Raw genomic sequence first — 15,254 nt, 5'->3', positions numbered from 1 at the left:
TATAGACATTTTACTATGTTTATGCAAGAAAGCCCTGCTTTGACCTATGTGTCTCTTTTCATACAACCTAAAAGTTCATGCAGTTTAAGATACCACAACAGCACTGGCTTGAATCAATAACAGTTCTGCAAAAAAACCCAGTATTTGTTTTACATGTTGACATAAATACGTATCAAATCAGATATTCTAGTCCTGGGATGGAACTTGCTTACTAGTCTTGGCACCAGTTAGAACCTTCCTGGCAGCAGACACCAAAGTGTAGCTGGTTAAATTCTGAGTCTTGGACCTTCAGCATTTTTTATATTCAGGACAGCAGAGATCAAAGGTAACAAAGACTGGTAGGAGGTGAGAAATCAAAGCTGCATCCAACTGTAGCACCTCCATTCAGTTCTTTTCTCCCTTTCATCCCATTTGGCATATTTGCTGTTTGCACCTACTGTAACAGAAGCAAACAGTGTGCTTTTAGTTTTGTCCTTTTCTGTGCAGCAGTATCACTGATACGGTACACTGAAAAATCAATAGCGCATACAGAACAGATGTGGATTTCATTTGTGAGATACACAAGTGATAGATTTTGGAGGAAAACAGTTGCATGCTATGCTGACATTGTAGCTTAATCTGAGGACCTGACGATTTTTACTTTTTATTTTTTAAAAAACAGGCCATTAAATACAAGATCAATACACAAATACAGGTAAGTATTGTACATGTAAATATGATACAGATATGTATATACAGACATGTATATTCATAGGGAATGTTCACAGTGAACATGATGGTAACAAAATACTGTATTTGTTTACTAGTCCATGTTACCATCAGCACAGATGTTGACTCATATGAAACAGAAACTCTATGCAGCTTCTGATTTAAAGAAAATGGAGAACTAATGTATATAAAAAAGCATGCATAAAATGCTCTGCTAGAAAACATAAGAAAACACATTTTAAACAAGATGATGGAAAAATAGTGTCTTACAGTGGTATTTATACCAGCCAAGTATCCACTGCTTTTTCTGCCTTTGCCACTTTAAAACAAAACTAAAAAAAATTTGAAACAAATCAACCCACAAACCCACAAACCCGTTATAGATGATTTCAAGCTGACAGGTCTGAATGTATTATGTTAACTCTGCATCGGTTTTCATATATCAACCTTTACCTTGGTCCAGTTGAAAATTACACCAGTCATAAATTAGCTTTAAACAAGTTTTGAATCAGCCTGGAACTAGTTTTCAAATTAAAGAGCCGTCGCTATATTACATGGTACTGTCATTTTATTACCCCAATCAATTCTGTGTGGCCTGAGGTAGAAAGAAAATGGATGCTGTCTTCATTTGCAAAGGGTTTATCTCTCACACCAGGCTCTGAAAACATGACTGCAGTAATGAATTGGAAGCCAAAGTTACTAACAAAGACTTTTAACAGTAGCAAAGCAGAAATATTTGTCCCCCTTTAGACTTACAAAAGGGTAAAAAAAAAGCCCTTTCTGAAACATGAAGCCAGCTTCTTAAGGGTGAAGGACTGTGGAAAGAAAATAGCACATTTCTGTTGAAGTGCTCGAGTGCTTGTAGCCTCACAGAGTATCATTTTCAGGGCTGCACAGGAAGAACCTTCTCGGGTCAGACTGAAGGTGCCTCTCTAGCCCAGACTGCAGAGCATCCCTCATTCAGAGCACAGACCACTCCTACCTGTCCTTATCCATGTCTTATACCCCAGGGGCACACTACAAAAGTATTCACATCTTATCAGAATTTGGTAAAATCTAGTGACGATGAGATATCTGTAGTTCTCCACAGTTCACAGGTGGCCAAAGTAAATCCCCAGGAGAAATATAGAGTTTATCTCAACCTGCTTAAACATGAGATCACTCTTGCCATTCCTAAGATTTTACCCCTAGTTAATAAGGTAAGAACATGGGCTTTAAAGTCACGCTCCACAGCTATTAAATTTCCCTCCCTCTTTCTATTCTGCCTTTGCCACTCTCCTCATGCTGATTTTATTTAACATCTGACAATCTCCTCTCTTCCTTGCCCTCTCCAAAGATAGGAAATTACAAATGCAACCTTTAACGTACATGTGCTAACCTCCTATGCTGCCAGTCACAGAGACAACACTGTTGTTCTGTCCTTGGCTCTTTTTTCTCTCTCTTGAGAAGGGGACGATGACTTCTGTGTTTATACACTATTAACACAACAGGGTCTCATTCTCAGATGACTCTGAAACTTCCTCAGTTCAGGTAATAAACCTTAACCTAGCTCTAAAACCTTAGCTTTCTTTCAAAGGCAGAAATAAAAGAAAAACTTTTCATACTTCTCTGTTTTCCAAATAAGGAAACTTAATTACATTCTTTAGCCTCGCACTATTTTTTTTCTTCAAACACAGTGTGCAATATGAAGGAACTAATAAAGTTAAAAGAAGTTTCCAATAAATACCCATCTGTTTCAATTTATTATCCCTCTACCCTTCAGCAAACTACAGCGCTGACAAAGCAAGCTTGCATCTTTGAAATCTACCTACATTTCCACGTGTCAAAGGGTGAATTCCTGCTCTTACGGTTTTAAAAAAGGACGCTACCATTGCTAATATTTTACCAGTAGTGTGAAAGGAATCAGGGTCATGTGTTTTTTCCATATGCCTTGAACAAATGAAAAAAAAAAAAATTACATATTTTTAAAACTAGAAAGAGCATTCTCAAAAATAATGTTTTTCGTATTTATTCTTCCAACTTTATCACATGCAAATAGAAACAGCAAACAGGAGAACATTTTGCCATTTGGAAGTATTATCATTCACTGACCTCTGGAACCTGAATTAGTTTTCCCTTTCTAATGTACGTATTTTCTACATTTCCATTACCCAGTGTATTAATTCTACTTCTCTTTGGACTGAATTGTCCACCTTTCAAATCAAACTCACACAGATTGCTGTATTTCCCTTTTACTTTTTCATCATTAGTTATTTTCTAACACTAAGAAGTTGTTCTTTTAGCTATCCTTCCAATAGCAGCTTTTTCTGACCCCAGAATTCTCTGAACTGTATTGAAAATAAACTCTTAAAACACTGTAATTAATAAAAAAACATCAAAATACAAAAACTGGAATTAAACTTTAAAATATAGATTCACCACGTGAATCTCATACAGATAATGCAAAGGAATAAAACCTTCCTGTTATTCTTATGGATTAAAGCCACTGATCACAGGTACAGTATGACTCGATCTGTTGGCAAAAATTTTCTGCATGAACATCATCACCAGAATTTTTTAGAATTTCTTCAATAAAGGGAAAAAGCCAATCTTTTTTGTGATCAATCTCCTATGTCTTGCATAATTTGGTAATTATCTGGTGCACCAGAGTAGAATTTATATGAATATACTTTTGCGGGATATTAATATACTGGCAAGACTGCTGTACTATGCCATTACCACTGCACGTAAGAGTAACTCAGTAATTTTTTGTCCAAACCACTTTCTTCCTATATATTGTTTTGCTATTTTTTCTTATTATGAATTAGGTTACAGGCATATACAATAACTTAGAAAGCTATTTTTGTCTTTATTTTATATTTTATGGAGTTTTAAAAATCATTTCATGGAGTTCTAAAAGTTCTTTAAGACAATACACACATAATTTATTACTGCTGGATCAGGACATTGCATCTTCCGTGTATCCATTTTGTACCGCTCTGATCCCTCTGATCCTTCCTCCCCATCTAAAAAACCAAAAAAACCACCAAAAGTTGCAAAACAAATTCTCAAACACATCACAAGCATCTATGACCACAGTAAGTGTGGCGCTTACTGTGCAGCTGTATGTACGTTATACATAACTGCAATTGACTTCAAGATATTTACAGAATGATAAGGGTACCTTACACCTAAATTTAAAATTACTTTCTAAACAATAAATGTACAAAGACACCAGCCATTACTTGTGGAAGGCAACATTGCAGCTATAATTGCTCCATTAGGAAGGCTACATTTGGGTCTGCAGTTTTTTTTTTCCCTTCAGAAATTATCAGGGGCAGACCACGGCAATCCATCCATACTGTCTCTCTACAAGATAGCTTCAGTCCATCTGCATTACTTTTAAAATCATGTTTAAACTGACCCAAACTTCCCATGATCTTGGATTGCTGAGGCAGTGACAACGTGTGAGTAAGGTACAGCAGCAAACTTACTTCCACCTCTCAGGGTCAAGCTGCATATTCGCACAATCTATGGTCAAAGTAGTTTGCTTTACTCCGCTTCAGCAGCTTGGGAAAAAGCATACACAAAATATGCACGTAATACTTGGCTAATACTTAACTTGAACTAGAAGATTGAGCACTTGAGAAGATCTCTGCTCCAAAAAGCAGCTGCTTTATTCTAACAAAAATAGAATGTAGCTCAGAAAAGGCTTTCTTTCAAGCACACAATCTTCAGATATTATGCATCAGCATTCAGAGTGTGTCTGTCAGATGTTGGAACAAAGCTTTAAATTGTACCATCTAACTTAATTCTCAAGACAGGGTCAGCACATTCATATGGTGGTTGTTTTTTTTCCCCTTTAAGAAGTCCTTTAAGTAATATTTATTTAGCTCCTTACATCTTCATCAGCACTGATTCTTGCTTTTCAACTCCTTGAAGTCCAGATTTTCCCAACATAATGCAAAACAGTGATATTAAAATGTGTGATCGCCAAAAGCCTCACAAAATTGTCAAAGGCTACTTATTAAATCAAGACTGGTTTTCATCTCTCCCCACTTCCAGAATTTTTTTCCATTAACAAGATGAAATAAAGGTATTGCACAGTATATATATATATATATTTTTTTTTTTTTTTCCCAGTCTATTATGCAAGTTTTATAGCTCCCTAAACTTTTCATAGGAGGAAAGGCTGAGAAAACTGGGTTTGTTCAGCCTTGAGAAGAGAAGGCTTAGGGGAGACCTCATCACCATGTTCCAGTATTTAAAGGGTGGCTACAAAGAAGATGGAGACTCCCTTTTCACAAGAAGGCACATGGAAAAATCGAGGGGTAATGGGTACAAGTTACTCCTGGGGAGATTCTGATTGGACACAAAAGGAAAATTTTTCACCATGAGAACAATCAGCCACTGGAATCATCTCCCCAGGAAGTGGTGGATTTCCAGTATTCAGATTTGGCTGGACAGGGTGCTGGGCCATCTTGTCTAGACAGTGCTTTCTGCCAAGAAAGGTTGGAAGAGGTGATCCTTGAGGTCCTTTCCAACCCGGTATTGTATGATTCTATGATATATGGCACCCACTTATCTGCCTGTGCTTCAGACATTTTCTATAAATGCTCTACCCTGCTCTGGGGGAAGGCTCTCTGTGTGCCCTTTCCACTTTGCCACAGCCCTATTTCTTAATTCTTCCCTATAAGTGTTTCTGTGTATTCTTCCAAACGGAATTCTCTCATTCTTATGAATGTGTGTGTACTCACACTTCCCTTTTTATGCCAAGGGCACTTCTTGCAGTCCCATTATTTTTTCCCAGCCTGCTTTTCTCTTTCTCCCTCTCACTCTTCTTAAAAAGTACCACTGTCTGTTTTCAACTAATAAAGCAGAAAAATAAAACATTAATTCAAGGCCGTAAAAATATTTTAAAATAACTGATCTATCTACAGAGAAGCTTTCTATAAAAATGTTTCTTATATGCTCCGTTTCAGATCTCTCTAACATCTGAATGTGCAAAATTTAAAAAAAATCTCTTGAAAATCCTTTATGAAGATTCAAACAAATGTTAGGAACACTATTTTGTGGGTGCCCCTGACTTATTCATTCACACTAGTCACTAGAGTAATTAAGAGAGAATTTCCATATAACTTTATACTACTAAATAGAGATACATACCCTTATTAATATAAAGTAGCCAGCTAAACCAGAAGGCTATTTTATTCCATTAACCTGAGCTAAATTGACAATGGGCTGTTTACTAAAAAGAAAATGAACAGCCCAGTTGACACAGTTTAAGATGTGACATTAATCAGCCATCTTTTGCTGAGCCCACAGGAACTGAAAGGTCACAACTAGCACCGCTGTTTTAAAGCATCCTCAGAAAGGCTGGAAATTCCTCATTCTTCCCTAATTAATAACTCTGAAAATGATACATGGAATGATGAGGCTAAATTAACTTGAAATGTTGACTTTACTGCCTTGTTTTAGGAGGCATGAATATTTTCTGTGTTGTTTTTTTTTCTAGAAAATACATCTCCCAGACAAAATTCTTTTTTGTGTTTCTCATCTCATAGTAGAAAACACACACCAAGTCCCTTACTTTTAAATATAGTTGCTTAACAACATTGTACACGAGATTCTTTCAGTTATAAGCATATGCATACAGAGCTTATACAAACATGGAAATGATAAAATTTAATGCCCTAACAGTATATAACCATGTATTAATTTTTAGGCTTTCAATCTTAAGACTACCGATATGTGAATCCCATGAATTCTCTTATCAAAATAGGAATGAAATAACTTTTGCAGTCAAGTAAACTAAGCCACAAATATACCTCTGATACAGCAAATATAAGAGTGGTTTATACCACTAACTCTTGTGGTAAGACAGGAACAGTTGTGCAGAGCAAAGCAGTCAGTGTTGAGGATGAGCCAGAGGTGCTATACATGTTTCAAAGATATGACTAGTTTGGTCACAGAGATGGCATGCCCATTAGCAGCCAGAATACATCCTCAGCTTTAGTGTCCCTTGACAGGAGCCCGGTTTGCAGACTCTTGAGACCACTCTGTAACGTGAACCAATGTGACAGACTCAAAGCCTTACTTTTAGACAATGGTTTGATTGATGCCCTAAATTAATTGGTGAACACATTCAAGCATCATAGGGAAGATCCTGGTTCACTTCCCTCTTCTTCTACTTAAGAGGGTTCAGAATCACATTTCCCAAGGATTGCTTAAGCTATCTTACTGTTCTTTAGCTGAAGCAGGTTGTTTTGCATGGAAGAATGAGTTTCTGGGTAAGATGATTCATTGTATACTAACCAGGGTACTTGAGAAAGGGCACAAATTGTCTTCTGAATATTTTACTATTTTGCATCAAGGAGCTTTTCAGTCTCTGTCTATGCTGTACCCAGAAAGGACATAAACAACAATGTTTATAAGTCATTCCAGTGAGAGAATTAATAACAGATTAATAAATCCCATCTCCCAAATCTCAAAGTTTTTGTATTTTCTCAGAGTTACCTTTTAAATATAAGATTCTTGAAGCTATCGCTACATGAATGCAGCCATCTTATAAAAACCTTCAAAAAGTTCCTTACCACCAGTAGTTTTAAAAAAGATATTTAAAATATCATTTTGATCTGAAGTTCCTCTGCCTTGTGCAATACTTTCAACCTATAACCAGCAGTGGAGACATTAGGCACCAGAAGAAAATGGTAAGACAAACTGCGCATTCAATTAATACACAACAATACACTTGCAAATATTGGAACCTGGTATGTATCCTTATTTATTGCACAAGATGGGTTACACATTTAATATTTATTGTCAATGACTGTATCAATTTGCTGACGCCCTTCTGTTTGCAAAAATAAAAATGTGAAATGATTAACCCACTCTTAAGTACACTTGTGTGTACCTTCCATAAATACTCAGTTGTCTTGCTATTTCCTTTTTGACACTTCTTTTCTTTGGCTATTTATACCACATCTAAAAGGACACCATCTGCCCTTCAGTCTTCATGGAATGAGTAGCTAGAAGAAATCTTGATATCTACAGATTCCAAGACCTTGCATATATGAAATCTTCTGGTACTGTTTGACGGAGCTGAAGTACAGTTACGACTTTTCAAACCTGCCCGAAGGTGTTTCAAACCACTGAACCAGATAATAATTTTCAACCGTTACCAGAGACACATTTACTAAAAAATCTAAGATAAACCTAATTGCTAACAGAATTTATCAATACACTATACATTTTAAAGGTTTTGTAAAAATCTTTTCAAAAGCCATCTTAAAATTCCACATAATATTTGTGCTTTTTCCTGGTAGAGCTGATTGTAATGCTCTTACAGTTATATGCCCACACAAGCTATTTGCTGAGCCAATTTTAAGAAGAGGGAACTTTTCTGCTACAGAATGCTAAAATCCTAGCGATGAGACACTCCTTTGCACAGAAAGTGGCTGACACAGCACAAATTGGCAATGCCCAGCTGTCTTCTGCAAAATGTGATTAAATGTGGCTGGCACTAAGAGAATCTCTATTCGAGAATGGCGACTAAACCTCACTACCACTCACTATCTAACACTATAATGAAAAGCAAATCTTGACTCTGCTAAAATTCATTACTTGCTTAGCACTTCATAGAATGGCACTTTTTTGGTTTATTTCCCCCTCTCTTCTCCCTCTCCTAGTTCAATATGGTTAGATTTTGCCCAGGAAGCATTCGTAATTTATACCGATGAGTGACACATTACTTAAAGTGACATATATGGTTGCACTGTTTTGAAAGGGTTTAAAACAAAATCAACCTTGAGAGTAAACATGAGCAGGTAATTAGGCAACTATGATAATGTGTTCAGATCCCATTCAGAGACTAACAAGTTAATGATCTTAATTCTTCCTCCATCATATAGAATATGATTACAGGTGATGTGCTAATATAATTTGCAGGGTAATAAAGTTGGACTAGTGAGGAATTAAGATATATAATTCTTCTTTAATTACATACTTTCTAGTTCTATATTAAACAAAAGGCAAGAAATATATTTCTAGGTAAAGAAATTTACCTCAGGAGTTTGGTAGCAACAGAACACTACTTTGCAAAACTCGAGTCGAATGGGATGCCACCAGACTCCAGATATACCTTTGCATCTCTCAGGATTCTCTTTGTTTATGTTACTGCAAAGTACACACCTTTTGCTATTTTTTGTTGACTCTTCAAATCTTCATGAATATTCAAATGGAAATTTTTTTAATACTGCCATCTTGGCAGTTTATATAATCTAAAGCAAGAATTTAATCAAGGCTCAAAAGGTTAAAAAATTTAAGCGTCAGTTACAAGCTTTTCATTCACACTTTTTTCAGATGCTTTCAAAATCAACAGGTGTTCTACTAATTAAGTAAATAACAATCAAAATTTCCAATAGGGTTGTTAAGAGAACATAGTAATGGTCAATTACCATTTATTGATAAATTTGTTTATGGCTCCACTATCAGCATGAAGACCCTAATTATCAATACTCAAAAGGCTCATTATTTTAGGGAGTCTAGAAGTAGGAAGACAACTACATTGATGAAGGAGTTCTGAATGTCTATCAGTGGTGTAAGCTATGATGCTTTGGCAGCTTCAATCTAGTGACTTTCACATACTTATATCTTCAAGACTTCACTTAAAAAGTGAACCGAAAAAAACCTGGGTTAAAATTATTATCTCCATGTCTTTCAGATTTCAATCTTCAACATCTTCAATATGTAAAATTCATGGTCACAATGCTGCTCAATATTGTAAATATCTAAGAAATTGATTTTCAAAAGCAAGAAACGGAAACCTTCCAGTTAAGTAGCAAGCATTCCCCCTGTCCTTCCTAGACACTACTCCTCGTGCAGCCTTCTTACATCCTTTGAGAGTACACGTAGCTCATACCAAAGAGAAGGTATAAAATCTTTCTTCCCTTTGCAGGGTGCTGCTTAGGGCTGAAAAAATGCTCAGTTTTTATTCTCTTATGTTGCATTAGCATAAAACTAGGTTTAGTGGCCTTACTTCAAACACTATGATAGCTGCTTTTTGGATTTTTCCCAATTGCACATAGGTCCCAGCAGATATTCCTTGCCACTCAGCATTACAGTAGCAGGCAACGTAGGCGGTAAATTCATTTTGTCATGGCTTAGGAAGTGTAAGTCATAATTCAGTAGAAGAGCTATTTCCCAGATAAACCATAATTGTAAGCAGATTTTCTTAGAAGTATAACCTAAAGAAGGTAAGGAAAAGCAGTGGCATTTCTAACAGCTGCCCACAAAGAGATTTTACTTCCTTAACCACTAACTTAAGAGTGGGTAATAGTTATTCCATCTAAACTAAACCACATCTAAACTAGAGGTTTAGACATTTAAATACAAGCTTGTGTATATTCAGATTAGACACATTAAAACATATAATCACTACGCTGTGTTTGTGATTTAAATTTTTTTGTCTAGTACTTTATTAATCAGGTACCTCTTAAATAATCCAATAGAAATTAGACATGGGTGTGTATTTTAACCGAAGTGATAATTAATGACCAAGCTAGTTTCTAATTTCAGCCATCCTTGTTTGTTTTTACTTTAGTAACATATTTGTAGTCACAAAAGTAAAACTATCATGACAACTTATGAAAAGCAGGACTACCTCAGTAATGATTTGATTCGTGAGTCACTAAAAAGCCTCTTGAAACAATAATTTGCTTCATTTTAAAGTTAGTATAAGGTGTATGTATAATGCCATCAGAATCAATCACTCTTTTCAGTAGCATTTGAAACATTTTTTCCTCCTGCTTTTGTCATAAAATATTCAGCATTATGAAAGGCATTAAATGATACTACTGTTCTCCCATTAAGATAAAGAACTTATAACAGTGTGCAAAGCTCCAGCTTTGGAAAAAATTCTGCGTTGTTGGGAAAAAGAGGGAATAAAGGTAAGCAGCAAGTGATTTCTTCAGTCTCCTGGATAAGAAAAAGACATGGGGAAGAAGAAAATGAATCTTGGAAACCAAAGAAATTTTGGACCAAGTACTATTACAATGGGGCTTTTTAAACAAAAATACTCATTTAAAACCACTGTGTATAGTTTAAATCTTAATTTTCCAAGAATACACCACTGGGAAAACAGACTATTATCACATTTATTACTGCTGGCTTTTGACAAAGTTTAGTGCAAGAAAAAATTATGTATTTCACTTTGGAATCCTAATTGGTACTTTATTTTTTAAACATTATAATTAATATTCTTCGATCTATCCCAGTGTTGTCCTTCAAAATCTGAAATCTGGTTTTCCATTTGGAACAATACCTCATTAAGAAAAAAGATCCCTGTATTCCAATTTCTTTAAACTTTTGGCTGGTATTAGATGTACTATCATTTGTTTAACCAGTGAAAAAGTGACTTGTTAGTACAGTGTTATGGGAAAGACAACGCTGTAGTGTATTGTCCATTTTTTATTATACTTTTCTTATACAATTAAGCTGCACCTAAGAACAAGTACAAGCACAAAAAGTCCATGATGAGGATCTGGTAGTCAGTACCATGGGGTACTGGAACTGGCAGAATTGATTTTGATGTGAAGAATTAAAATATTTAAAATAACCATCCATTCCAGAAATATTTCACAGTGCTTAACCTTATTTTCCATTAAAACCTAAGCTTCTCCCAGCTAAGGGAATCTTCTGCCAACTAGGTGTATCTGATTATTTGGATTAATTTGGGGATTTAATACCAACTAACTTTATGCTGAGCTTACCCACTGTTCATAAATCAAGTCCCATCTTAAGTTAATTTCAAGGCTGATTATTTTTGGAACATTTATGGTATAAATTATTCATTACATAGATGTATTATACCTGTTTGCCAGAAAATAACAGAGGCTGTGCCAACTAATTTTTTTAAATATGATACCTGGGGAACAAATATTAGAACACAGTTGGCAATATTTCAGCCAACTGATAAGAACTACTGTACACTGCAATTTCACACTTTTTTTTTTTTTTTTTTTTTACCATCTTGATAGTGAAATTAATTTCTATGCCAAGATTTAGCATTATTGAAATTCTTAAACCAGGGCACAAGTGGTGTAAGAACTTATGTTAAATCTTCACACAGCCTTACAGATTTGGATAATTTTTTCTTGTTCAATTTCATTCGAGTGCCAATGTTTGACTGCTCCTCACAAATCTGGAAAACCACAGTGATTTCAAAATAACAACATATTTTCCAATTACTATATGAAAAACATGTCTGTTCCATGTCACACAAGGAGCCAAAGTCCTAATTTGATTTATGTAGCATAATTCAACCCTCCTCAACCAACTTTAAAATATATGAATACACACAAAAATATTTAACTCTATCATTCTTGATGACCATATAATAAAATAGATCATAATATCCACACCTAGTAAAAGACAGATTCTACTTTTACAAATACAGTCAGTGAATTACACTATGGAATTTATTGTTCTGTAAACTACTCTGAAGTACTCCTAAATTCTGGCTGAAAAATGATGCATAAAAATGGAACTTTTTTGCATTATATTCTACTTGTATCAGCAAGCAGATTATTAGCAGCATTCTTCTGTAATTTTTCAGCTGCAATGATGTTTGCCACGGTGACAGTACATTTGCTTGTATGTTGTGTCCTCAAAAGGAGTGCTCTGATGCAACAGTCTGTCTGTTGTAAGGTGACTAAATTAGGGTCACAGTTTCTTTACAGCTGCAGTCACCCTTTGTCAGAATATACGACTGAAAAAAGTCTGAATTAATACAAAATACCTTTAAGGATTTTTTGGTTTATTTTCTGAATTTCAATGCAACTACTTAAAATCACATCATATTGAAAGATAAAATAATATCATACATAAAATATATTTGAGACATGATTAAGCATGCATATATACTACCCCTGTGTGCCAACCTCAAATAGGGTTTTATGCATATATAAAATGTTAAAGATTTTGGCTATGTTGAAAATGTTCTGTTCCAAACATTTGGTAATTGCACAGATAAAGTCTGTACATGCAACGCTGATTCAACCATCTTCTGTGTGTATTGAAGCAAGGAGAATCCCACCTAAACTATAACCCCTGCTAATCTAAACTAGCTGTCTTGGCTCCCTCCTATAGTCAATGGGCAGGAAAAGGCAGCTCCAGAGAACAACTCATCCAAATCTACAGTAAATTTCTAAAATAAGGGAGCAGTATTGACATTTTGCAAAATGGAAGTCAACACAGAGAGTGAAAATTAAAATTTGCGTTAAATTAGTTACTCAATTTGCAATAGTCCAGACCACGTCATTATGAAGACTTGGTACTTTCAAAACACAGCTTACACTATCAATCGCTGCAGCTCAGAGAATTCAGCATTTTGCAAGTTGGGCTAAGGGATCCAAGCTGGGCAACAGCAAACAAGGAGAAAAAATTACTCACCATTTGAAAATTTTTGTCTAGCACTCACTCTGGGTGAGACAAAGGTAAAATTCAATTTTCTGGTCACAACTCAACTACTTAAAATGTAAAGTCAAACCACTTTTTTTTTTCTTTTTTTTTTTCTGTTCCTGAAATCATTGCTTTTGTTTTTATGTCTTGCAAAACCTAAAGACAGTATGTTCTCCTCATACTCAACCCAAATTAATCCCTTTTGGTGATTCATGACAGCTAAATCAGAGAAGGCAGGGGTCCTACAGAAAAAAAATAGTATCACAGCATGAAGTGATTAAAGGCTGCAAATTCACACATAGCCACAAAGGGACATAAAGCACTGCATGCCACTTTAATTTTGATATTTCCTAAATTCTGAGAGCTTGACATCAGGAATTTTGGTTTCATTGTTTATTTTTTAACACACTTGTGTGAGGAAGTGCTCCCTGAGTTTGAAAAAAGGCATAATGAAAAAGATTAAATTCCATAACCAGAATGAGGCTGTCACCTGTACAACTCATGAGTAGACCAGAAACTTCTACGCTCCTCATAGGCCTTCTTAACCAACAGGTTTATTTTTTACTAGAATAAAATTCCATGGACTACAGGAATTAAATTGAATTGCTCACTTTTTTTTCCTTCTATCTAACCAAATTAAGAGGTTTGACATAAGTTTTACATTTAAAGGATTATTTTAAATTTAAAATATTATTTCAAATTTATAGTCAATATTTTTAAGGTGTCCAATTACATTTTCTTATTCACTATGTGAAAGTGAGATATATCCAAAGAAATGCTTCTACCTGGCTAATAATCAAAATCATCCATGATCGCTTTCCAACACAAAAGGTGTACAAAAATATATTACTTGCCAGGGTTGGTGTGTCATATATTTGTAGTTCCACAAAATATTTCCTGAGGGGTTTAGATGAAAATTCTATGCATATATACTGACAATTTATTTCCACTGAAAAAACGCAATACAGTAAAAAGATAAAATAAAAGCAAACTAAATAGAAGTCGAGACAAGGTAGCCCATCTTGCAGCACTCAAATAATGACCTGACATGTGCACTCTGCATGTTTTGCAAAATGGACTGTATGCAAAGACGAGCAGACAGAAATCTAACTAGCACGGTCACTGTAACACCATGATATATGTTTAAATTCTTTGCTGCCTTGGTCCTTTGTAAAATTTTAAAATTGGAGAAGACACTTTGAAGAGTATGTTTTAAATGGATGGCAATAGAAAGGAATCCACATCTAATAATAATAATGAGACCTCATAATGAGACCCTTATCGCACATAATGAACAAATGGTCAGGCCACATTTATTCCTACTGAGTATTACCACATCATAATGTTGAATAATTAGGTTTATATTTTCTTTATTTTGTTTTTACTAAATTCAACTAAAACAACATCTATATTCTAAATATCACTATTTCAAACCGTCAAGAAATTTATGATTTAGAGTGCTGTTTGGCAATCCTGAAAGCACACCATAATCCTTTTGCAGGGTAGATGGATAATGTTATAGAAATTGAGAGCTTATAGGTTTACTTCAGCTTTCATGTGATGTAACAAAATCTACAATGTTTTTGAGATGAGAGAGCTTGTCAGACCTCAGTAGCGAGAATCACCCATTCCATAAAAGTGACAGCAAGTATTACCAGCAGAGAAGCTGCTGCCCTCATGCCCTACAGCAAAGTCCCTGTCTGTCTATTATTTGACAGGCAGGGTAATATGGGAATATGTTACACTGGTGGAAAAACTGACACAATTGCTGGAGAGTCTTGTTACCACTATAAGCAAAATGGAAGTAGCATGTCCAACACTTGTGATAGATAACAATTTAAAGCATATGTTTATTACCGCTAAATTACCTCCCTTGTACTGCTGACACCTGCAAGTGCTTAGCGAAGTCTGAAAATAAAATCACATTATTCGTTGTCAGCAGTACGCAACTTTTCCTGAACATCTAAAACTGAAATTCATAATTAGAAATAAAAACTAACTGAACCATTATATGCTATGCACTATAATCTTTCTCGTCACTGAAATAGTGTAATTTACCTACCAATTGTTTTCAAGGCCCAATACTGCTACAGAAGATATTGTTGGGG

The 15,254-nt window shown here is 35.2% G+C and overlaps 1 protein-coding gene across 4 annotated transcripts in view; it reads right to left on the bottom strand.

Moving 5' to 3' along the window:
- Positions 1 to 15,254, bottom strand: part of PHF14 (PHD finger protein 14) — a 169,355-nt gene that overhangs the window by 37,456 nt on the left and 116,645 nt on the right. The window contains exon 18 of one of the 4 annotated variants that reach the window (XM_074900340.1): positions 3,601 to 3,713. The exons of the other annotated variants lie outside the window; for them this stretch is intronic. Coding sequence (XP_074756441.1) covers positions 3,636 to 3,713 — 78 coding nt within the window. The 3' untranslated portion in view covers positions 3,601 to 3,635. Of the gene's footprint in view, positions 1 to 3,600; positions 3,714 to 15,254 lie in introns of those variants that run through there. 4 annotated transcript variants of the gene reach the window in all.

This window comes from Athene noctua, chromosome 2, assembly GCF_965140245.1.
Source record: "Athene noctua chromosome 2, bAthNoc1.hap1.1, whole genome shotgun sequence".
Classification (NCBI taxonomy): domain Eukaryota; kingdom Metazoa; phylum Chordata; class Aves; order Strigiformes; family Strigidae; genus Athene; species Athene noctua.
Note: the sequence above shows the minus strand (reverse complement) of the source record. Positions and strands in the feature narration are given on the sequence as shown.